The 26,700-nt window shown below is 37.9% G+C and overlaps 1 protein-coding gene across 1 annotated transcript in view; it reads right to left on the reverse strand.

Annotated features, from left to right (window-relative positions):
- The window catches only part of THADA (THADA armadillo repeat containing), a 214,282-nt gene that overhangs the window by 66,217 nt on the left and 121,365 nt on the right, over positions 1 to 26,700 (reverse strand). The window contains exon 30 of the mRNA XM_053936896.1: positions 20,502 to 20,670. Within this exon, the coding sequence (XP_053792871.1) occupies positions 20,502 to 20,670 (169 nt within the window). The remainder of the gene's footprint in view (positions 1 to 20,501; positions 20,671 to 26,700) is intronic.

Consider the following 26,700-nt stretch of genomic DNA (forward strand, 5'->3'; position numbering starts at 1 on the left):
AAGCAGCCAGGCACATTGCAGAGTTTAAAATGAGTCCAGAACCACGGGGCACAAAGGTGCTGCACCAGGCACTGCTGGTGGCACCTGTGCTCTGTGTCCTCATGATCCAGATTCCATCACCCCGAGGTTAAACAACTCTGTGGACAGATCAACTCTATTACAGTCATTAAGGATTTTCTTCACCTGAGGTATTTAATTATGAGAGAAGTTTTTATCTGGTGCTTGTGGGAGAGAGTAAATATTCTGAATTTATTTCCCCATTTAAATGGCAATATACTGAAGAGGAATTTCAAATGTTTATCAATTCTCTTGTCACCAACAAACAAATGTATTAAAAAGCCATCATTCTTCTCATAGTCCTAGATCATTTAGATATACCAAATCATTACTGCATCACCCCCTTTGTTCCTACCATTTTCTTTCTTAGAAGTCTTTCATTATTCACAACTAACAGATCAGATTATTATTTCTGCCAGAGATACATTATGTGATTGCATGTGGATATTGCTCCCTTAAATTTGTTTTTGTATGGACTAATAAATGCAGTCTGAGGTTCAACAATTTCCTTCTGCAAATAATTTTATGAAAACTGTATAAAATCTTTTTCTTTCTTTAAAGCAACAGCTGGCTCACAATTCAATTTTTCCAGAATTTTAGCTTTATTTTGTCAGCACATTTCATTATCTAATTACCCCATTTTGCTTTATTATTCATGAGAAATTATGGCACTTGAATCCTTCCAAATGTATCCACCAAAATTCATGAAGCTGGGTTTATACATTAAGTAAAAGTTGTTTTGATTAAAATGAAGGCAAGCATGTTTTGTTTGAATTAAGACGTAAAAAAAGAGTTGAAAACATCTAAATCAATGAATACAAATACAATACCATTTAACTCTGTATAACTCAGCAATAATAACACAGCTATTTAATCATCTGAAAACTATGAATGTGCCATAACTAATGAACGTTATAAGATACTGAAAAATAGAAAAGTTGCTTTCTTCTCCATGACAGACATATATCACAAAACATCCATCACTAAAAATGTGTTCTTTATGTTTAAGATAAATGTGATTTTGCCTAAAATAAGCCCAACAAAATGTGAAATTTCACAGATCAAAATTCTTGCAATACAATTTTTATTAGGTTTTTCTCCAGGTTTTTCTTCCTATTTCAGTGTGATGAAACTGAACTGAAGCTTAAAATTCATGTATGTAACTCAAAATTTTCATTAGGAGAAAACAAAACAGTGAGAAGTTTGCTGCCAGGAAATAACAGATTTATTTTACTTGGAAGACCCAGCTGAATCTTCTTTTAGAAGTACATGGTTTGCCTATTCACACAGAAAGCCGATATGAGGTGTCGCTTTATCATTATTAGGACTTTTTTAGCATTAGGATTTAAGATACTTTTTAAACTGTCATTCAACTAAAGGTACATGTGCTGGGCAGAGAAACCCAACCAGAAGGACTGGCTGATGAGCCAAGAGAAAACCCCGAGAAGCAAGCAGGGCTAAGGAAAGGCAAATCTGCCTGACGAGCCAAAGAAAAGGCAAAGCTGAGTGGGTCTCACACACATCCTCCTAAGCAGCCAGCCTGACCAGAGATGAAAGAGGCTGATGTGGAGCTGCTGGCATTTCCACTCTCTGGAAACACCCCTATTATCTTCCCACAGCATATAACCAAAACCTTGTAAGTCTAGAGAAATGAACAAACCAGGCTGGTGGGAGCAGTTTAAAATTGTTCTTAGCCTCCATTTCTGAACAGAACAGCAGGATGGATACAATGAAGTCTCTTCTTCCAAATCTATACTCTGTCATCTTAAAAACCCACCTGTCATTGTCTTAATCCAGCTACCTCACAGGATATAAAGCCACACACATACACACCCCAGTTTTCTTTTCCCTCTTCTTTTTTTTTTTTTTTTTTGAGATGTAGCAGTGAAACAAATTGAAATTATTTTTTCCCAGGCTATGTCTTCACAACAGCTCTCCTGTACATACCCACATGAAGGAAACAAATGCAAATAAAAGACCAAAGCACATATTCCTGTTTACTGAGGGATATTTACAATTAGGAGGAATATTGTCAGCTACCCCACTGACACAAAGAAGTTGACATAGTAAGAGACACAGTATGAACATGTTTATCAAGAGTGCTCAGAAGTACACTGCCACTTGACCCCACAGCTCTGCTGGTTTCAGCAGAGGTGATCTTCTGCCTCAGGAATGTCTGCATTAACACACAAGCAGAGAAAATAATTAGAAATAAGCTAAATTAATTTGATGCTTTTAGTTCCCGAGTTCACATTATAAAATAAAGTGAAGTAAAGCTTGCAGGTACAGAAAACCATTTACTTCTCTCAATTAATGATTTTAAACTTACAGAGGAGAAAAAATATATATAGGTCTCTCTCAAACATAAGAAAAACATTCAGTATTCTTATTGTCTGAGGAATAATTTGGCACATGAAAAGTCCCAGTGCAGCTTGCTATAACCATGGTAATAAAAAAAAAAAAAGTGGTGTCTTTTAAGGTTGTATTACAACTTCTGAAAGCTTTTCCCCATTCGTACATTGTCAGTCATAACCTGTGACTGTACATGTCTCTGTGCATGAGGATCAACTTCCACTGCTTTCTTATTTACAAGAATTTTGTCTCCATTAATGGCTCCATTTGCAACTGAGGAACTCAATATTAACAACTCCACTCTTTTGTTTGAACTCTACATTTCAAAGCCTGCTGAACTTAGGTAAGATTGATTGCTCTTCCACAGCAGGGATTGCTGCACCTGAGTACAAACAATAGAGCAAATGTCCTTCCCTTCAGGAAAATTCTCACACAGTTAGATGCAGGTAACAAGGGAAACATTGAGGGCTGGAGCTATGCAAATCCATCACACACCATCCATGTTGGTGCCCAGACCCCCAGCTCAAATGCAAAACTCCTCTGACACATAGCAACACAGCTGAATGCAAGTAAAACTCACAAGAATTTTCCTCTGTCAAAACTATCCCTATAAAAGGGGATGCAATAAAAGTAACTTTATGTCTAGACAACATAGCTGATGGATGGGCTTAACTTGCAGATAACTTAAATTGAATTCCAAGCATAAACATTAATAATGAGTTCAGCTTTACAAGGGTAGTACATAAGACAACTGGAAAAAGGAAGGTGCATTTAATGCAAACTCTTTTTCTTTTTTCTTCTTTTATTACAGTAACATCTAGAAATTAATTTTTGTGAGAGGATCCCACTTAGCTGTAACATGTGAGAAAAAGACAATATTCAACCCAAGAGCCCTCCTGTATTTTCAGTCTCATTGGACTACATGGCAGCACTGCTCAGCCCAGGTGTGTGTGGATCCAGCCACTTTCCAACAACGAAGATCATCTAAGAGGAAAGAGGACTGGCTCCCTGAAATACACAACATCTCTTTCCTTATTTTCCATGAATGATATAGAAATAAAGCTTTTACTTATGTAATCACATATTGTTTCTCAATATGACCTCCCTCTCCCATATTATAAAATATTATAGAATAAAGTCTTGCAGGCAAGGAAACAGAGATTAAGTGATTTATTTGAAATAAACAAAGGATGCATCTCAGAGACAGACAATTCGGATCCTCTAAGTTCCAGTTCATAGATAGTAGGTATGTGCATGAGAATTTATGGGGGGAGGAAAAAAAAAGTCAAAATTATGCTTTAAGTATACTTTTTTGGAAGCACTTGGCTCTTCAGAAAACACAGAGCGAATAATACCTAAGTGCCAGTATGATACAGATTGTACAACCAAAACTGCACTGAAAATAGCAACAGTATTTCCTCAGAGTTCTGTCAGTTTTGGACCACTGATCTTCCTGAAGTTTTTGGAACTACCAAGTTCATATGAATATAGAAAACTCACAATGAAGTTTAAACTACAGCAAATACATGAATCATGCTACTGCTGAAGATCAGCAGATTTTTGCCTTACACATATGGACAAGCTATTTATAAATTTTCACTTCCCATCAGGCTCAGCATGATGTCAGCTTACAATAACAAGTTAATGTTAATGTTTTCCAGTAATTTCCACAGTGCCATTTAACTGCAAGTGCCCCAGCCAAGGTAAACTTAAGGGCAAGGAAAGGGCTAACTGCATAATCAGAGAGCAACATTAATGAATTTTTCATCTCTGCTTTGAACATTTGGAATTCTACCTGCAATGTATTTGCCTTTTGTTCCCAAAGTTTAATCTCAGTAGTCAGCTGATTACATCTCCCCCAAATGGCTCAAGTATTCCTTCTGATTTTAATTAGTGACAATGCTTCATCGCCTTGTGGATTTTTTCCCCAGACAAACAAGCATCCTACGCTATTACAGCAAGTGCCAAACTCAAAGCTATCAAACATTTTCCAAGCCCTAGTACGATCATGCACTTCGTTTTACAATCAGCAGCACCACAGCAGATGAACGCTGCCTTTGTAAATTCACCAGTAACAGACAATATCCAGAATAAAATGATGACATTTCCTGGGGCTCTTCTCTTCAGAGAGTCAGAAAGATCTGTTCTTTATTGTTATTTTTCCCCCCTTCTCTCTTCCACTTGCATGTAATTGATGTGTTTTTGACATAAGGGAATGTCAACAGCAACAGTTTTTATGTCAGAAACAAATTTTTTGAAAAACAAGTTCTTCCAACACTTTCCCTTACTCAAGACCACCTTCACCAACATTTGCACATGATTGCCGCTGATTTTATTATCCCAGAGCAGTCTCATTGTCTCTGAGAACAGTTTTTTAAAGCCACTTAACCCTCTACTCAGCTTTAGATATTGAGCTGCACAGAGGTTGTTGCCTTCTGAACACACTGGTGGCCAGTGGCAGAATGTTTAAATTCATTTAAATAACATCGAAATACTTAAATCTTGGTTGGTTTTGCTGAAATGGCTCCAAGAGGACCACCATCTGACCTGTGGCAGCTGCAACACCCAGCAGCCACAGGACTGCATGTGGACTGCTGTGCACAAGCTGTTTGCAGAGCATGAGCCTACACAAATCCTCTGGCATTAGGATTTTTGTAGGCTCAAAATCCTCAAAACTGGCAATGAGAACAAGTAGGCACCCATTTCATTAAATGCCAGGTTGGCTCAAGGCAGCTGAAAACCACCTTGCATCAGCGATAGAAGGGACTATTAGGATACTTCATACCCTTTTTCATTCAAACAAACACAAGTGGTAAAAGTATCTCAATGGGTTCTTTACTGTGTTATCCCTTTGCAATCAGTACCAATCTGGTCGTGCTTGTGTTCACCTCCACCCACAACTCCACAAGCCACGTCCTGTCACTCCTCTATTTTACCAGTGGCTGCAATTGCAAAATCACCCACTAAAATCAACATTTTCTTTAGTGAACAGATTAAACACTTTATTTTACCAGCTTCAGATAAACTAAACCAGAATCCAGGGAGAGCCTGTGGTTTCAAGTCACTTCACAGTCCGAATTTGGCAGAACAGAAATGAGTAGAAGGCATCGCTACCCCTACTCATGTTTCCAGTACTTTGCTCATAATCTCTGCTACAAAGCACCTAAGAGATGCCACACATTGAATGGCTCCTCAGCACAGATCTTCTGTGCATCTCTCTTATCATCATTTTTAGAGAGGTGCCTGCTCCATACCCTATCCTCAGTCCTGGTCACAAAGTATCCACTGGTTATCAACAGTTTATGCTGGGGATTGACAGTTTATGTTGAAGAATCATTCCATAAAGCTGCATTTTTTTTTAAGCAGTAAAATTTAAGCAGTAAAATTTTTAAGCAGTAAAATTTACTACAGAGCTAAAATTACAATAAAGCACATATAACAGTATGAAGTATGACTGCTGCTTCAAACACTGAAAATATTTCAATTTGGCAAAAAAAATACAACAAAACGAACTAGTAAGAACATGTCAGAAGTTAGGGAATCCACAGAGGCAGTTTAAGAGTCTACTAAAATTCCACTAAATTCCATGGTTTAACTGCACTTAGAAAAACAAAATAACTTTATTTGAAACCAAGCTTCCTCTTCCCCTCTCCAAACACCACTATGCATTTTCTGTGCACTTGATCAGTCTTGCTGGCTTTACAATACATTAAAAATTATCAACTAGCTGCAAAAGGGGAGCTCACCTATTTATAAATTTATTTACTTGATGTTAAGAAGGATGAGCTCTCTTCTAGTTGCAAATAACAACAGTCAAAGCTCTTTGTTAAGCAAATTAAAAGGTAAATAACAAAATACTTATTGGTGATATTACAGTTTTCATCACATAAACTTGTAAAGAGATGCCTTAGAGAAAGCATTGTTTACAATACAGTAGCAATACTGAGTATAAATGTTTGGTATTATAAACCATGAAAGAAATGGAAAAATTCCTCAAATTTATCACCTTTGTTTTAGTTACTGTACAAACTGTGAAAATTTCATACTTGTCACCCAAAATAATCCATTTTATTCACAAGAAACCAGGCTAATTAAAGACCCAAATCAAGTTTGTCTAATTCTTCTAATTAAACAGAATTGTTCTAATTCTGTGACAACACCGCCTGCTCACAGCACTGCTATGGAATGGCATCATCCAGAGACACCTCCCAAGTGCTTGTGCTTCTATAACTGAAGCACTGAAACTGTTTTGAGGATTTTCGTGGTGCCTAATCATGGTGCTGTAATTTTATTCAACAAAGTTGTCTGTGTAAAACCCCAGGGATTTTTTATGTAGATAACCCGATTACAAGCCTCGTTCATGACTGAATGCAAAAATATACAACCTACTCCCAGCTTCCAAACCTTTCTTCCTGTTGCCATATCCAATCTTTATAAGTATCACTGATATAAAACTGAATTAAAAGATAACATGTGAATGGAACATTAATTCCTCTGACAGGAAAAGGCTGATGGAAAACATTAGCAAGACTCAAGTAGTGAAAGATTTGATGGAAGAAAGTATTAAAGGCTGTGGTGGTTACAAATGTCGCGCTTTCTGAGGAAATCCAACAGCTTACTGCACTCTGAGAGAAAAAATCCAAGAAGTTAGTGCTGCAATAATTTGAGAGCTGGACATGATCAGTTTAGGAACATTTGCAACTTGACTTAAGAAATATTAAGGATGAGATCATTTATTTGGACCATGTGATCACAGAACTTCAAAAATTCAACTTTACAGGAAATTAACTTCTTCAACTGTTCACAAAGTGCCACATTATAGAAGACTGAAAACAGCTTTAAATGTCATTAGAACTATTAACTCTTGTGTCAAATTTGATTAAATAACAATGCTATATATTCAACGTATCTGTCTGAAAGACTAACTTATTTTTTTTCTTCTCTCTACAATAAGGCTTTTCAGAAAAATAAAAAATTATGAAAATAAAACAACTCTAAGAGCTACATTACTTTGTAGTTATATTTCCTCCTTCAATGTATCTCTATCACTTTTACTAACACTTCCTATTTTTTTTAGAGAAAACAGTATTCTCCTTTTATTGCTAAAGGCAGTGTGATGTTTCAAAGACAGCACTTTTTTCCTCACCAGTGATCACTGAGTAACAAAAGGCCATACTGTGCAAATTTCAAAACTAGTTAAACATAAAAAGCTTATTTTGGCTTTCATAAGCTTTTTTTCACTTCCAACTACTGAAGTTGCCTGATGCTGCAACATGATTTTTAAATGTTTCTAATTATTGTACAATAATCCAAGAGAAATAACTACAGTCAGAACCATATTCCCTCCTCAGTTCCTAATATCTATAAACTTATTTTATTTTGATTAATTTTAAAATAATAGCTTACAATATGATAACTCAAACATATAAGTTATTGTCTCAAACCAGCAAATTAAAAAAAGGTATTTCTATTTCTGGAAGCCCTTGATGCATTTCATTCTATTTATGGCCACTTTTCATATTAGTGCCGCCATGGAGGTTTGAAATCCAACATGCACAACAAGGCTCCTATAAGAAAGCAGTACCCTGAAGTGATTACGCCGAGTACCTTCCTTTTGAAATGCTTCAGGATTTCCTATAGGATGCAGTTTTATGCTGCAAGACAGCATACACACACAGAACATATGTTTTTTATTAGATCAGGAAATAAAGCCGAACAAAAATCTGGCAATAGGGTGTATATATGAAGTCTTTTAGAGTGTTACTCTGTCCATCTCTACATCTTCCTGAGGCTTTTTATGGAAGTGAGTAGTATTTACTAGATGGGAAAACAGGAGAATCACCAGAACACACACATATTTTTATGCTGATATTACTTACTTTTCTATTAACATAATAACCTAAAAAATATTAAGCATGTAGCACGTTTCACATAACATACTGAAAATGTGATTTAATCTTTCTTGTCTTGAGTTCATTTGGGTTCAAAAGTTATTTCATTCCATAGAGCAAAGGCTCTACCTTATTCTTATTTCTTATGGCACAGAATAATTCAATAGGTTCAAAAATCAAGCATGCACTCAAGCATGTCTCCAGCTATATATTCTGTGGGGAAAAAAAAAAAGTGAACATTGTGCACTTTACACTTCCTGTTCTATTTGCCAGCAGTGTCTGTTTCACCAATGAAACAAGATGGACAGAACCTTGGAAGAATAAATTAAAGATCTTCTACACTTTACAAATGTGAGATGAGCACATAACAGGTGTTTTGTTTGCTATAGATGTGTTTTGTAGGGACCGAGAGAAGTTGGCTTTTCCTACCTTTTTTTTCTCTTTTAAGAATATAATATTATAAAGCTAAACAATTGCATGCGTTTGGACTGGTGAAAGGAAGAAAAGGTGCTAAGAGAATTCAACCATACTCAAGTTATACTTGGTATGAACTATAAATGCTTGATATCTTCCATTTATGTCAGATGTTTTAGTGTTGAATTCATAAGTGATTTCTCAAAGGGAAAAGGAAGGTTTAATGTTGTTGATGCATTTGCACCAAAAAAGGATTAACCTGATTTTCAAGATGTAATGTTTTCCCAATATATACCTCTGTCACAATGACCTTTCTGCAGCTTTGCAAATACCTCTGTATTTGAGGGAAAAAAATTAATAACTATGGCATATTTTTCACAATAAAAACAGGCCAGAATGAACAACAACAATCTGCAGAGGTTACCTGCCAAATAGAGATTGAGACATTCATTGCAGATGTGAAGATGCACTGAATCTGAAGCTTACACTTCTGAAAAAATCAATATACAGATACATTTGGCCTGCATTTCTGGCAGCATGGTAATTACTCCAGTGCAATATGCAACAAAACACCACGACAGCAGCTATTCTGTAACAGAGGATGAGGTCTAAAACAGAGACAAAAAGGAGCAAACATCTGAAACAAGAGTTGGTGGGAGGGAGTTGATAGCGAGGGTGCCAGAGGAAACAGGGCAGAGATAACAGAGGCACAAGCAACTAGGGAGGGCAGAATAGAAGCACCTGCTGCTCATCATTCCTTCAGAAGCTTTATTAATTCTTTGATTGCTTAAAGCTGTGGGGGAGGTTTCCACACTCCCAAACATCCAGGAAACTCTGATGATCCAAAGACAACCTAGCACATTTTATGAAGTAGAGAAAAGGAGGGATCTTGACAAGTGATCAATTTAGAAGCAGCCCTCACCCTCTCAGCATCTCCCCTTGCTCTCTTCTCCAGTTAGACCACACCTAGACTGTTTCCAGCACCTAAGGAAGGCTCTGCAGGGTATACCAAGTCCAAGAGCTGCTTGCAGCTCCACTGGAAGCCATATTTTTTCATCACCCAACTTAGAATCCACATTATTATCACTTCTGTCCTTGCACAGGACCATCCCCAAGAGTCACATCATGTGTTTGAGAGCACTGTCCAAATGCTTCCTGAACTCTGTCAGGCTGCTGCCATGACCATTCTCTGGGGTGTCTGTTTCAGTGCCCAGCCACACTCTGCTGTTTTCCTGATAACAAACTGAAACCTCTCCCAACTCAGCCTCATCCTGTTCCCTTGATTCCTGATCACACAAGTAAAGAGGCCAGTACCTGCTCCTCCTCTTCCCCTCAGAAGAGTTGTAACTGCAATGTCATCTCCCCTCAGTCTCCTCTTCCCCAGGCTGAATAGGCCAAGTGACCTCAGCCACTCCTCATATGGCTTCCCCTCAAGGCCCTTCAACCTCATGGACATCCTCTGGACACTCCCTAATAGTTTAGTATCTTTCCTATGTTGTGTCACCCAGTATAACTGCACACAATATGCGAGGCCACCACAGTGCAGAGCAGAGTGGGACAATCCCTCCCTTGCCTCACTGTGATACCATGCCTGGTGCACCCCAGGACAGGGATGGCCCTCCTGGCTGCCAGGGCACTGCTGACTCACATTCCAATTGTCATCGACCAAGCAGAGTATGAGTCAAGGTCCCAAGGTCCCTTTCCTTGGAGCTGCTCTCCAACTTCTCATTTCGCAATCTATACACACAACCAGGGCTGCCCTGTCCCAGGTGCAGAATTGGGCACTTGTCACTGTTAAACTTCATAGTTGGTGGTTGCCCATGTCTCTAATTTGCTGAGGTCTCTCTGCAGGGCATCTCTGCCCTCAAGGGATTTGACAGCTGCTCCCAGTTTAGTGTCACCGGCTTTTAGTTGAGGGTTTTAGCAGAAAAGCCCCAGAACTGGAAGCATGTTGTACTAGAGAGTGGAAAACAAACTGTGCTTCAGTAGAGCTTTGCTCCTCACACTGCCCCTGACCTAAAAGTAAAACGTGCAGACAGACCCTTACAAGCAAGGCACCACTCCTACTCCTCCAAATAAACTCTCCACTACTAGGTACAACCATTACCCAGCTTCTCCTTGGTAATTGCACACCCACATAAACTTTCTGTCCCGTGCACTTTCTTTATGTCTGTGAAATGTCTGTACAGCCCTTCCTACACCTGGATATCCATTTACTGCTCTTTTCTGGCCTATGCGTAAACAGCATTGGAGGAACAAAACCAGAGGAACACATTTACAGAGTATGTTCAAGTTCAGAGTCAGCCATTTAGAGCCTCAGTAAGAAAAAACACACTTGACCTCAAACAGCCGTGTGTAAAAATATTCCCAGAAAATTTTAGCATGACAATAACTACTTCAAAAATGCTGATTATTTCAAGCTACTTAAAAACATAAAGGCAAGAAAAAGAAGTAGTAAGAAACACTACTGAAAGAAATGCCTGTGGACATATAAACATTTTAAAAAACCAAAGCAATTAACATGCATTAAATTGGTTAAGACAGAGAAAGCACATTATGTGATTTGATGCATTAACACTCTTGATACCTATTTTCATACACTGGAAAAGTGTCTTTTTCCCAGCTTTCTCTTCTTTTCATGCAGAATATTCTTCTCTTTTGTAAACAGGCTGAGAGAGCTTCCAAAAAACACAGACGGCACCTCCCCCTATTTCTCACTATAGCCTGAACTACTGAAAACACAGAGAATAGTAAAAAAGACCTCACTGTATGTAAGAATTCTTCAAGTATCCTCAAGCAGTCAGAACTTACCATGGATGGGTATTTTTAAAAGTATATCTAGAAAGTGTATTGAGGATTGTCTTTCTTTTGGCTCTGAAAGTTTTAAAGACATGGTTCCTAGATCGAAAGTAAGGAGAAAAAAATCCTATGGGGTTGGATGGAAAATATGTTTTGGGAGATGAAAAATGAACTCCATGGAGTACTAAATTAATCCACTGCACCACCTAGGAGAATATTTTAACTTTGGTAAGCTTTACAAGTTTCAGCTTTTCCCTTCCCAACTGTAAAAACATCCTCTGCCAGTGACAGAGTGATAGGATTGCTTTCCTGACTAATCATGAGGGATACTTATAGATTCATAATACAAAACAGGTGCAAGAAATATGCACAGAAAGGAACACTTAAAAATTCAGACTTCACAACAGTTCAACTGTTGTTCTGGGAGGCCTAAATCAAATTACTCAGCCAGTGCCTAGAATAGTTCAACTCTCTTCAGGAAGACTTCAGTAATGAAAAGTAAAACACTGTGCTGACAGTTATTTGTTTCTCACACGTCCATTATTTAAAGACAAAATAATGTATCCACTGCAAAAACTGTACCTATAAAGAGGATTTCTCTTTGTTAACACCTAATCAAAGTTGTTTTATATAACCACATTCACAGATAGTGTTTTCAGTCACTGCACAATTATCCACAAACTCAACTAGAGATGCCAGGTTGTATGGATGTATGAATGGCTGTAAATGAGAGGCAGGGTACCTCAAATGGCCACACACACACAGGCACCCAAAACTGCTGCTAGCAAGGCTGCAGGAGCTTTTATTCATAAAGGAGTGGAACTAGGTGCACTAGAACAGGAAGGCCAAAACATTTGTAAAGCAACTGCTTACCATAATCAGAGTAACAAGTGACAAAATCTAGGGTATGGGAAAGAGGGAAGCAGTGCATCCATCAAGGCATCCCTCTCCCTGTACAGAGGTGGCAACTGAAATGCTCTCCCTGGCACAACTCAGAGTAATCATTATTATAGTTACCTCTCAATCAAAACAGTAGTTGTTTTCACTGACTGATGAATGTTGCTCATTCTGTACTAAACCGTGCCTTTTTTTTTTTTTTTCACTAGAAAGATGTGACCCCACAGGGTTTACAAGATCATCTTTGCATCTTTACAACAGCAGCATCTTTGCATACCCTTAGCTCCTGTAGGAGAGAGCTCAATAATGATGCAAAAATGGAAAATAAAGCTAGAGTTTTAAGAGCTGTGTACATCTTTGTCCTTTTGAAAAGTGGTGAGATGTCTTAGGAAGTCAGAGACAATATTTGGGAGCATTACTAATTACAGTTAAAGCAACTTCAAAGTAATGTACAACCAGCAGGGCTGCCCAGTCAATCAGTCAGATTACAAGTACTTTTCTCGGTTTGTTTTTTTTTAATTAAAAAAACAGCTGAAAGAAAACTTCTGGCAAAATCTCAATGACTCTCTTTCAGAGACTGCCTCCTCCCATTCCTGGAACTCAGCTGCATTTCTGTTGCATTCATAGATACAAATCTCATTCTCAAATGCTTACTGCCTCCTTGTATCAGTGTACCCTTATGTAACAGTCAATAGAAATTTACAACATAAAGAAATGAGACAACTGTTCTGTTATTGCCAGCTCCATATAAATGAATGTTTCCAACTTGACATCACTATTTCTCTTCTGTTTGTACTAATCTTAAAAGTAAGGCTTATCTTGAAGACTAAAAACTGAGATTAGAAAAGAAACAGCTGAAAGGAAGTTTCACTGGAAAACATTTAATTTTAGCAGGTTTATTTCTTTGATCAGTAGACAATGTAAGGTTTGTTTACTATATTGAGTTTTTATAAGCCAACATTGAACTGCTACACTTCAAACTTTACTGCCAAGACAAATAAAATGTAATTCACCATAGACAATGTTTCTAGGCTACTGAATAAAACCAAGTAAACAATACACTGCTTCCTCATTCATTCCCTCAGAATCTAGAGAGCCTCTGTCTTCAAAACAAAACAAGAAAAAAATATGGTGACTGACAACACTGCTGCTAATTCACATTAAGGATTTTTAGGTGAAACTCATAAGTAGTACACCTCTCTCTTTTACCCAGCAACAAGGATCAGCATCCAAGAATGACCTTCAAAATGTATTTGACTTGTCTCCTCATATTCTCACACTCTAGTCACTGGAGTCCATGGGGTTTTATTACCTATTCAGTCCAGTAAAAGGCAGGTCCAGTGACTGCTTGTGAGTTCTTCATGCATCATTCTTCCCTGCTTTATCTTCAAATTATTTAAACTGCATTTAGTCCTCTGAGTAAGTATTCAAGTATTAAACTCATAAAACACAAGAGTGATTACAATCAGAAATACCTAAAGCTTGATCTTCTTTTGGAGCCATTTCAGCTAAAATCCTCCTCCTCAAAGGAAGGAAAGAGGCATCCTGCATTCATTAGGCAGACTCTACTTTCATTACTTTCATCAACAACAGCCTGTCTTAATACAAATCTGCCAGATAATTAAAGTACCTAACATACTGATGTTTTCATGATGAATTTCTGCTGTTCATTAGTACAACCATGTACCGAATTTTTATCTTCCAAAAAGTCACATCCACACATCTCTGGCTCAAAAGTGCTGGAAGCTGAGACAGCACATGCAGATGTTTGTCCAGCTGCTTCATCTGCCTTACTTTTCCTTGGCTTGTGCTATCAGTCCTTGCTGGAGGGAGCACCCTGACTCAGACAAACCTTTACATGACCCTGTTAACATAGCTGTTATAAGGCTGTGTTCTTGTCCTGATTGTCTTCCTGCTCTAATGAAGGCTCCAACCATTCTTTAAATCAATCTTTAAATCCCTTCTTCCAGCTCTCCATTAAGATATAAAGAATCAGCATAACCAAAGAGCTAATATAGATAATTTAAACTTCTACCATTGCACAACCTTGATGTATTCAATAAACTCCAGAAATATTAAAAAAAAAATAGTACATGACTTTCATAGTATTCAAGGCCAGGCTAGATGGATCTCTCAGCAACCTGGTGTAGGAGAACCTGCCCAGGGCAGGGGGTTGGAACCTGATCTTTAAAGTCTCTTCCAACCCAACCAATTCCATGATTCTATGATAAAAGTCCTGTATAGAAAAACCTACCATGCAACCAAGTGTTCTAATCATATTATTATTTTTTTAATAAAAGGGCTCTAGACTTTTCCATTTTGAAGAATATTTAGAGAGATGGGTATAGTTCTGTAAGATGCTGCTATTCCCTGTAAAGTAACTGCCAACTTCTTGACCTAATGAAGTCAGCAGGAAGTTTAATTTTTACAATGAATGTTAAATAATGTAAAGAGTTATGAAGCCGAGTATCTCCTATAAGTCTAATTTCTGTCACATGCAACTGAGTCAATGTGACTCATTTCGTTCTTCAGATTTGAGATGCAAGTGTTGCTTGTTTCAAAAACTAAACAAAAATGGTTCAAAATCTCAAAACAGCATTCTTTGCGTGAGACATTGCATTCATATGCCTAACAGAACTGTTTGAATTAGTGATCAGAAAAAACAAACAAGGAAAAATCAACCCCCCACACACACAAACACACACTTCTTTGAACCAGCTGGCTGCTTTAACACCACAGAATTTTGTGGATAAAAATTAAGTTTGGAGAAAGTTTGAATATTAAGCATAACAATTTGTGAAGAGCAAATGACTGCTGATTGCTGAAACTCAAAACAACATTAAGTAAATGAATTTCCATTTTTATCTTCATGAATTTAACCCTGCACTAAAGCATAACAAATGCTCCGTTTCATCTGCCAGTTATATTTTGTATGTCTTTAAAAGAAGATCCCCAGAGAGAAGAAATACAGTTTTTCTGTTGCAATGCAAAACATTGGCATATGCTCAGGGAACAAATTTCAGGATAAATCAGTAGGAGTGACAAAATGAAATAAGTGGGAAGATGGCAGCAAAGAGAAGAAGAGAAGCTACCAGCCCGGCCTCAGATGAGAAGATGGGGGATAGACAGAATATTCCTAGGGACCACAGCAGAGCAAGTAGAATTTCTGTGACTTTCGAGTTACAGCAGTGACCAAAACCAGTCACAACCGGAAGGATCTACCTGCAAGAACATGACAGACGAACAGAGGACTTTTTTTTTTAAATTTTATTATATGTAGTTGTTTGATTGCTTGTATAAAGTACCACCAAAAATGTAAATACTCATCATGACGAAAGTAGGTTCCAGACAAAAATTGTTCTTTAATGCTATGTGCAGCCAGGAACTTCTATCAAAAGCTTTATTTTGAACCATGCAACCCATCTCCTGGTGGAGGCAGCAAATGGAGGCACACAAACAAAGTCATGTAGTTCCCTCCATATATAAGCAGCAAGTGATGAGGGAGAAGTCACTGAATGCTCCTTCCTCCTAATCCATGCTAAAATGCCAACTCTTAAAATGCCAAAGAGAATGCAAAAACCTCTTCAAATAGAATGGCCAAATAAGAGAAGCAAACTTTTTTGTTCTGGTTTGTATCCCAATCTCAAGCTACACACTGTTAGCATGTAGAAAATAAGGCAACACCTTCAACATTTCAGAACAAGGCACAGACAAGTTAATGAAAACACAATGTCTCTTTTAATAACTTTCATTGACCTAATCCCCTGTGTTCTGAAAATATGTAACTGTAGGCTTGCCAAAGTGAATGTGAAGATCAAACTGATAAAACACAAGATAATAAGTCAATTGATGTGCAGATTCATTCATTTGAAAAACAAATAAACTTTAACAGTAATTACATTTGCTCATGATTAATGGCAGCTGCCCAATGGATTCTTCTCAATATGAACAGCATGTAAGGGTATATACACTCTCATTGGAGTACAGATTTTTCCAGTATACAAATGTGAAAAAGATTTCTGGAAACTAATGAGTGCAGAACTGTGACTGAAAGCTCCAGTCATGCTATTGCTATTCCACTGTACTAAAAACAACTGGATTGTCCATCTATGAACATCACACAGGCTTTGAAACCCAGCATCAATCATGTTAACTGATTCTCTCAAGATAAAAACAAAAGCTGAAGTCTAACATCTGCTTTCCCTGGCAAACCAATCTGAAAGTTTATGCATTTGGGAGGGTTTTTTAATCATCATAAATAACCCAAAACCAGATGAATTAAGGGTGCTGCCTTGCTTTCTGGACAAATCTTTATAGGGTCCCTGTAACTTTTCTTCACTTTGAAGCACTCATAGGAAGGGTTTAAAGAATTAGAGGAATTAAAAGGCCCATGTGCAGATGCAGTCTGTGGTCTTGCTGGGAACACAGAGGCAAGATACAACAGCTGACATGTTTGGGGCAATGCAATGGAGGATACAGGCTCTTTAGGAAGGACAGGTAGGGGAGATGAGAAGATGGAGGCTGACCTCTCCATGTCAGAACAACTGGAATGCACAGAGCTTTGCCTGGGATGGATGATGAGCCAGCTGGGACCTTACAGCTAAGAACTGAAGTGTAGGTGACACTGCAGGGGGTGTCTGCTACAAGCTGCCAAACCAGGCAGAACAAGTGGACAAGGGCTTCTACAGGAAACAGCCTTGTGTCACCAGGCCCTGCCCCTCATGGGAGGCTTCAACCACCCTGGCAGCTGCTGGGTGACCAACACATAACCACGTAAGCAACCCAGAGGACTCCAAGAGGGCACTGATGACAACTCCCCAATAAAAGTAGCAGAGGAAACAAGGAGAGGAGTTCCTCTGCTGGAACTCAATCACGCCTAAGGAATGACTGATTGATGATGTGAAGACAAAAGGCAGCCTTGCCTAGCTCATTCTGAATTTCTCCATTTTTCTGGAAAGATGGAATATATACTGCAGGAATTCCAATCCCAAAGAGGCAGAAGGTCAAAAGAACATTTGATCCTCTGATAAGGAAACCTCACAAGCTTTCCAAATATTTGTAAGTTCCTTGGCAACTGCCGAAAGTCAGAAAGATTCACAAACATAAAGGCTTTCCTAGTCAAATTTTGATACTCTTCCAGAAGTCCCTACATAAATCTCTGGATGAGCTCTTCCTTTCAGCTGATCAGCTAAAAAGCCTAGACTTAAAAGCAAAACAAGCCAGAAGTATTTCATTATTCAAGAAAGCTAGTACAAAATTTCTGCATTTTCCTGTGAATTAGAAACTCGATTTCCTTCCCCCAAACTATGCCAATTTGGATAATGGAGCAGAGCAGAAACTGTACTCATAAAGGAAACATTGAGCATAGAAAATATTTTTTCGTTGCTTTATTCAAGTCAGTGCATTTGCTTATCACGCAGAACTGCTTCTTGAAGAATATCATCAGCTTCCCAAGTGTTACAGAACAGCAGCACCCCTCTTACATAATTCTTGAAAAGAATTATTCTGTAAAACCTGTAAAGCATAACATTATTTTATTCTCATGGACATTCATATTCCTATGCAAATTGAGCCACAGTTAAAACACTACAGAGAAAAAGACATGTTTTCACATCATGCAGAAATCTGAAGTTAAACACAACACATCTACATCCACTGTCAAAAAAGCACTTCTTGGCAATCTCAGAATTTTGGAAACCAAGCCATGTCTGGACAAGCACTACATGCTGAACTGTTTTTGAATGATCTTTCTATAACTCTGAAATATAAGTGAAATATACCTTTATGATTTACTACCTCTGGCACTAGCACCTATTTCTGAATAATTCCAGCCTTCCTTTTCAGAACGTGACAGTATATGAACACTGAAATAAAAAACTCAAGCAATGAACTTAGTAGCTTCTCATGTGACTGAACAAATCAAATTACTGAATTCCATTTTCCTAAGATATTGACCTTGTACTGCTGGAAAAATGTATATTTTACTGAGTTTTGTATAGACTTGCTCTTTTTAGTAGAGATTTTTGTTTTGGTTTTGTATCAAGTAGGATGATAAATCCTTCACTGTGTCATGGAAAAGCAGTGCAAACAGTTTTGAACATTGTCAGATCACCACCTCTTCAAGTAAGCCTTCTGAGAAACAGTGCTTTAACCAACAGTCCCCATAACATAGTTTTCTACATTTCAATAAGCCTTACCACCCGATTTGCAAGTCCCAATAAACACTGATAAAAAGAAAATTGAAATCAGACATCCAGCAACCCCTAAAAAGTCACAATACTTTCCTCTTTGTATTGTCTACCAGAAGGGCAAGCTAACTACAGGTTAAACTACCTGGCACCGGTAATTTGGAGCTACAACAAACGCCACTGCCTTGCCTCCATTTTTTGCACATCTTTACCACCCTAAAGTGTTTCTTCTGAATGCTTTCTTATATTAAACTAGCAACCAATAGTTGCCATACATGTCAGCCACACACTAAATTAAATTAAGCATTAAATAAAGATTTTGAGTACCCTTGATACATAAGGGATAACAGCAAAGCCCAAGACAAATTTGAGAAACCAAACCACTGAACTGTTACGGTAAGACTGACATTTCTTGGAAGAGTATCATTCTCTGACAGCATGGTCTCTCATTGTGAAGTACAAACTGAAGTAGTAGCTCCTAGTAGCTGCTCAAAACTGATGAAAAATCAGGTTAAAGTCCTGGGATATCTCCCATCTCATAGGTGTGGAAAGCTTCCTACACCTATGCATAAGACCATGTTAGCAATACTGAATTAAAAAACTAGAACATCCTTTGGATTCTTTCATATCCACCCACTATTATTATTATCTTTTTTTCCCAGGTAACAGAAAAGAAGGCAATTAACTCTATACACTACTGCCAGTCCACACCCTCATGAGTAGAGTTGTAATCATTTTGGATTGAGAAAGCATTTCATTCTCACTGTTGGAACAACCCTCTCTTCCTAACACTTCAGGAGCTGTGACACAGCAGGGCTGCACAGCTGATTTGAAGATGGCAATCTCCCCCTGCCACACAGACACAGAGGCTCACAGGTCCAATCCCTTGCATCTATCAAGTGCATTGACTGCTTTTCAAAGCAGGTGCCCATCCATACGCTGCAAAACCCTTTACTGTTACCAATCATCATTCAAATTCAGATTCAACTGCCTGAAAACATTTATAGGTAAAGTTGACATTAACAGACCTAGAGGGACTTCACTCATTTCCTAGATTTCCTGGAAGTCTTGATTTTAAAGGGAAATAATATGCTAGAAAAGATGCAATTAAACACTAAATCAAAACAACTATACACACCCCAGCACACAGCTTACAGTGGGAATATGTCCCTGGAAAGCTTGCCAACTAAGACAGACCAACAGAGCTGATCGTGTACAATATGGCTTTGTTGGAGGGTTGCTTGTGAAAAATGGGCAATAAAAATCAGTAACTTATTACCATGATACTTAAAAATGAAACACAGTAAACTGACTGCCATAAACCAGGGGAATGATATATGGAGAATGAAGAAATTTCTGATAAATTCTCCAGAATGTTTCCAGAAGACAATAGTATAAAGCTTACCATAACTTGTACAGCACACTGACAGGAAGCTGTTGGTGCAGCAGGAAAAGCAAATGAAGTAATAAATAATTATGTGGGTCCGTAGCAAGTCTGAATATATACACAATGCTATTGGTGCATGGAGTTCAGCTTTGCCTCAGATTTGCTCAGTCATTTTGGGCAGATCTCTCTGCAAATACGTTCAGATAGGGATATTTGCTCTTAAAGCACTTTAATCTCTGGAGATGAAACATTATATGAAATGCAAATGTTACTGCTTACTGCCTTCAAATGACAGCTGAAACGTGCATTCCACATTTATCATCTGATAGAATAAACTCAAAAGCAGTCTTCATGTATGTTTTGACAAAGCGTGAATGTTAAGCACAACTCATGGTATGTCATCTGGCTGTCAAGTATGACCAAAAACTTTTTTAAAAACCCCTACAGTAAAACCAAAATTTTAAAAGCCTCACAAAACAAAAACAAATCAATGCAAAACAAGCCTCCCAAGCTTACTTGCAGCAGGGTTCCATGAACACTGTTCTGTCGCATGCCATGAGTGGCAGAGTCCGGGAGCCCCCGCAGCAGGGCCAGCAGCGTGTGCGGAACTTCATTGGCCATAACGAAGGGAACGAGGGCCTGGCCCGACATCTCCCGGCAGCGGTACACGGGGGAGTGCCCACACCTGGGAAAACCAGAGACACCTGTTATGTGTCATCCAGCAAGCCACTGGGCTGCCTAAAACAGGACAAAGGATAGTGCCATGAAAACGAGAACATATTTCTCACAAATCCAATATACAGTCTTCTCAGTAGTGAAAGGTAAGTCATACTAGAGCTATGCCAGAGGATTTGTTGTCATTGACAAGTTCTGGTGTTTACATAAAGGAAAATAAAAAGGAAATAATGCAATTATGCCATTAAACAGGCAAGTATATATTCCTGTAGCATCTTTCTGGATGTTTATGTTACTTACTAATCGCATTCAAATGTATTATGAGTTTGACTGAAACTGCCAACTCCATGCTGTTAATCAGATGTTTCCACGAGAACACAAGATGGTGTCTACTGAATTTTGGGCCAAATGTCCCACTGGTTTTTAGAATACATTTAAAGGCAGGAAATAAAAGACACATTGGAAAATAATTTCCCATTATTTATAATTAGTATCTAAAAGAAAAATACTTCTTATTTAAAATTAACTCCTAGGAGGCAAGATTCTATATAAAGCAAATGCCAAAAAGAATCTTTTATCTTGTAGTGCTATTAAGGTTTTGATGACTAGCTGTAGACTTATGAAAATACATGGAGAATGAGCTAACATTAACACATTAACAAGTTATATACTACTTCAGTAGCATGTATACTGAATTGACATGAGTAGGAGTCCTTCAGCAGCTAAGTACATTAGGCTACGTCTTTCAAAGCCAGCAATTCTTGCATGTGTCAATTTTGGTAATGCAGGTACAACTAAGGCACCAAGAAAACTGAGAAAACTACTATAGGGTTTAGGGTATAGAAAACTACTATAAAAGGCCAAATGTCTTAGGTGATGGAAACACAGTATGACTGAAGTTATGCTCTGCTACCTCCCAGATGAGCACAACGACTCGAGAGATGGCCTTCCCTACTCCAATACTCTCATCTCTTTCCTCAGTTGCTTCCTATGTCTTTCCAGCTTACATAATCCCATGTCAATGAGATTATCCCTTGTAAAAATGATTTTGACCTCTGCTTTAAAAAAACCCAATAAACCCTGCAGTGTCATGCCTACATATTTAAAAACTAAAAGAAATTAAAAGATACTCTAAATTTTCAAGTATCTGTATCAGATTTAGATCAATAGTCACAGTAGTAGTTTAGTTCAAATGAAAGAAATACAGAGAACAGATTCCATCTTGAACCAGCAACCAAATTAACAGCGTTTTGAAGACTAAGAAACTAAACAGTCTTAACTGAAACAGATCCATTATGCCATGGCATGCCTGAAAGACACAGATCTTCAGAGGACCTAGAGAGAGGAACCACCCCCAGAACAACAGGTTTTTGAGGCAATTTGCAGCCTTGCAAATAAGGTTGTATGTTCTATTATGATTTTTACTAAGACCATCTTTACGTTTCCTTTTCACAGACAGGCCATCCTTCACAATAGGATGCTAAACAGTCACAATTAGAAGCTCTGCCATAGGGAAAAGCTTCAATCCTATATTGACAAGGTGCAAGAAGTAGTTCAGTTTGGCTATTCCTAAAAGAACTTCCTTTTTTTTTAATAACAGAAACATTTTAATTCTACTTCACAGTAAACTGAAACCTAAGAAATCATGGTCTGCAACCATTCATTCAGCTCTGCTGAACCACATTTTCTTAATTTTGTTTATGACCTTTTACAGATCCCAAGGAATCTGACATGTTTTCACAGGAGGAGTGGAAAATGCTTCAAGAGGGGTTTTTTCCCTAAAACACAATGCAATGAATTACTACATATTTTTAAATAACCTGTCTTTAACTTTTTTGTCTTGTAAAACATCAAATACTTATAACACATGCACCTACAAATATGGAGATACAGTATTTTACATGCCAAATTTTGTTCCACTCTATTATTTTATCTAATTTATTGTGAACATGGAAGTGACTGCTCTATATTTAGAAAGAAGAAAATAGTTTCACGTTACAGGCAAAATTTTCTCAGCTGCCTGAAGTCCTCCTGCAGAGCAACCACACAGGTGCCCACTCATGGAGAACTCCCCCAGGGCACTGCGGACCCAGCTCTGCAACCTTCTGTGCCAGAGGGAAATGCAATCCCACAGCTCCTACCTGCCCAAAGGGCAACCCAGCCACCAGCCTGCCACTATCCTACACAGCTGCTGTACATTCATGCACACTTCTCACACTCCAGGGTGCAGCAACTCACACCTTAGTGGGAACCCTGAGAACAGCAGGCCTATGAAGTCCGTACTAAGGATCAAAAGCATCACAAAAGTTTAGGAATCATAAAGTATCTGGTTTATAGGAACATATATGGGAACACATGGAAGGTATTTCACATCAACAAATAGCTTCCCAAATCTGAAAGGGGTTAAGATTCCTACAGTTTCTTCTAATTTATTTATAATATTTATTTGTTTTTAAATCTAACACTCAAAGAAAATAAACTGTTTCCAATCCCCACCTCCCAGCAAGAAACAGCACTGATAATATTTCAAAAATATTCCTTTCACATGCATATGCCAGATGTCATACCAAGTCACCACTAGTGACCCATCCCTGAACTTCTGCATACCCTGAAGGCACTTAAGTGTTCATCTGTCATGTTTTGAAGGCACTTGGCTTCATTCCTGAATCATGCAAGAAGTTTGCCAGGAGCATGTCAAAACCTACACTAGTTTTTCCATCCTCTAGCAGCACCCTAGAACAGAGAGTTTTGATATTTACTGGATCCCACTTACATTTAACCTATCATCTGTAAATAAAACTAAACAGGATGAATTCTCAAAAAGGGATAGAAAGACTGAATGCAAATAAACAACTGAGCAACAGAAATATAACATTCTAACCAAATCTAGCAATTTTTTTCTCATTGTTATGCCAAACTGCAAACCATACACTTTAGGACTGAGTCTACTACCTGTATTGTTAAAAATGTGTTTTATCTTGAATTTAGCAACCATTATGGGAAGCAATCTCACAAACTGCATCAAGAAATATTTTTGCATAATTTTGGCAATCACAGTAACTTAGTTTCTATCTGCAGCAAAACTCAGCAGCTCAAGAAAGAAGCATTTTAGGGCTATGAAGCTATTCAGGTTACTCCTCCTGCAGCAGTTTAGTACACTGCCATCCCTGAGATGAGTCTCATTTCTGTGATGGCAGTTGCCTTGTGGGGATACTGGCAGAAAAGGACCTCCAAATGCTGCACTTCATCCAGACTCTGAGCTTCACCTGCCAACAGCACAATGCAAATCTTCTGCAGGCTCATCCTCTCTGCAGGAAATACCAGCAATGGAGTCTTGCATCCATTTGGACAGCATGGATGTGTGTGCAAAGCTGCATTTAAAACTGTTCCATCTCCTTTGATTTGAAAGGTGCTTGGAGTGGTGGAGGGGAAATGTTTCAAGTATGTGACACTACCTTTACATGCAGGTCTGATGTAAGTAGACTTTAAAATCTAGGAATTACCTAAAATGTTGTCATATGTAAAAACATACATTATGCCACCCTAATTTTATTATACTTCAAGGCAGCAACAAGAATGAAACTTGCAAAATCCTCATGTGACATACTTCTATTCAATCCTGAGGGCTATTAACAACTGTAGTATTTCACCTTGAACTCAGTACTGTTTATCTAGGTGCATGAGGAACTGGATGTAAACATGTTTACTTGAAACAGTCCATGATCAAGAACAAAAAGTCCATAAATCTGAGAAGGTTTCGCTCCGTGTAACTGTAGATTCAATTCAATGCATTTCCACTGCTCTGTTCCAGATTCAACACTCAGATCCTGAACCACCCTCCCAACTGATGTGATCTGATTTACGACCAGTTCTCATAAGGCACAAAGATTCCATACTCCTCTGCACACATCAAAGTATCTAATTTATTACTCTGGCTACAAACAACAGAACACTAGCTGTAAATAATAATATCTTAAGCTTCTTTTGAAAAGGAAAAAAAAAAAGAAAAAACAAACCTGCAGGTGTTTCCTATGTGCTTATTTTCCACCCCTTCTTATTTCTCCCTCTCAACAGACTTCATATTACCCAAATTAACAACGCAAATAAGGATTACCTTTTAGATAAAGGTCACAGAAACAAACGAGTAGAATTAATTTGAAAAATTATACCTGTTGCTGAAAATATGTTCATTATATTAAGTAATTCCTACAGTTGTGAGAAGGGCTAACAAGGAGAGGAATGTCTACTTCCAGGTTTTACTGGCTGTTGTCACACAATCTGTGCATTACTAACAAAGTCATTGCTAATTAATGAAACTGTGAATGTTCTTCAGAAGAGGCCTCTGAGCTTCTAAGGCAAACCAAGTATCCTACCACCATCACAAAAAGTTTGGGAGAAGAGTGCAGCATGAGGCAGGAAAGGCTTTGCAATTCAAACCAACCACCTCTGCCAACAGGTCAAAGCATTTTAACAGCTACTACAGCTTTTAAAAGATAAAAGTGATTGAAAAATATAAATAAGCAAAAATCACACACACGGTACTCTTCAAATCCTTGAGCTAGCTGTGCCCCAAGGTCCTAACAAATGCATCTAAGAAAAAATTGTGGTAAGTCTTCTGTCTGATTCTGTATAGACAGGGTAGATGGTATGAGAAGGAGATTTTGCCTTTCCTCCATGACACAGCTATACAGTCCAAGTTATGTCATCAGTTCCAAAGCAAGAATTAAAATCAAGAAATTAGAGCAGGGGAAAACATGGATGCTGGTCAAAGCTCAGAGAAAAGTATTTAGCAACAGATTCAGCTCCTATTACAACAAGTTTGGTTATTAAGATTCAAGAGTATTGCATGCATTCCTCATGATTATATACTAGTTTATTTTTCCCCCTTCAAATTATCTCCTAAAGGAATACCTTCGGCAACTTCAAATGCAGTGTGACAAGTTCCCAAGCTAAGTGAAGTCCAAAAATAGAATTAAAAGCAACACTCATGCTTCCACAGAATTAAGTAACTTGGACTTCTTACTGTAGATGAATCAGCAGGACAGTACCTATTTGTTACTGGGAGAGTAAAGTTTCCTGCAATACCAATGATAATTTGCTACACATGTATCTACACCTTCTTCTGTTCATTTATTGATTTCTTTGGTTTGTGGTTTTCCATTTTGTTTTTTAATGTTTCTTAGCAAGTATCCAAAACATTTAATTTTAAAATCTTATTTCTCAGTGAAAAACTGTACTGCAATTGGCCTGAAAATAATTTTTGTTCTTTCATCTAAGATTAAGATCAAAACAAACCCCAGAAAAAACTGAGATTTGATATAGCTCCTTATAATTTACCTGAAGAATAGGAAAATATTACAGAACTACCAACAGTTTGCTGAAGGTTTTAGATCTACAATCAACACATAAATGTAGCTCAGAAAATGTTTGAACAAAAACACATATGGACAGAAACAAGCCAAATTTAATTTCACGTTATTTATGCAGTACTAATCCCCTAAATTCTTATCTATTTCCTTTAAAGTGAAGTTAATGGTTGTCCAAACTTCTAGCCTCTTTATACACTGTGTTGAGTATTTTATTCTTCCAACTTGGGCAATTAAGATAAAACCCTATGTTTTTGTAAGGGCAGTATTTTCCACAAGCACTTAATGAAGCAGGGTAGCCATAAATATTGCAGAAGGTATGTAGGCAAAGTACACAGGCTTTTATTTGTGAAAGCTGTCCACAAGCTCTGCCAGGAGCTGTTTCTCCATATGTTTCCAAGGGCTTTCTAAGGAAAAATTATAGATATTTCTCTCTTCTTGTCACCAAGGTCCAGGTTAATGTAAACAAGTGGCCAACTGATACCAAGCTGAATCAACATCAGAAACTTGAATTGTTGTGGTTTACCAAGCCAAAACACCTAGGATCTCTGACATCTGAGTCTATGAAAACTATTACTAATACTGTGTATAAACTTCAGAGAAACAGAAATATGTTCTTGTCAAATGGAGATTTCCCATAGAACATGCTGATGCAATTTAAATGGCATCTGTTC

This window comes from Vidua chalybeata, chromosome 3, assembly GCF_026979565.1.
Source record: "Vidua chalybeata isolate OUT-0048 chromosome 3, bVidCha1 merged haplotype, whole genome shotgun sequence".
Classification (NCBI taxonomy): domain Eukaryota; kingdom Metazoa; phylum Chordata; class Aves; order Passeriformes; family Viduidae; genus Vidua; species Vidua chalybeata.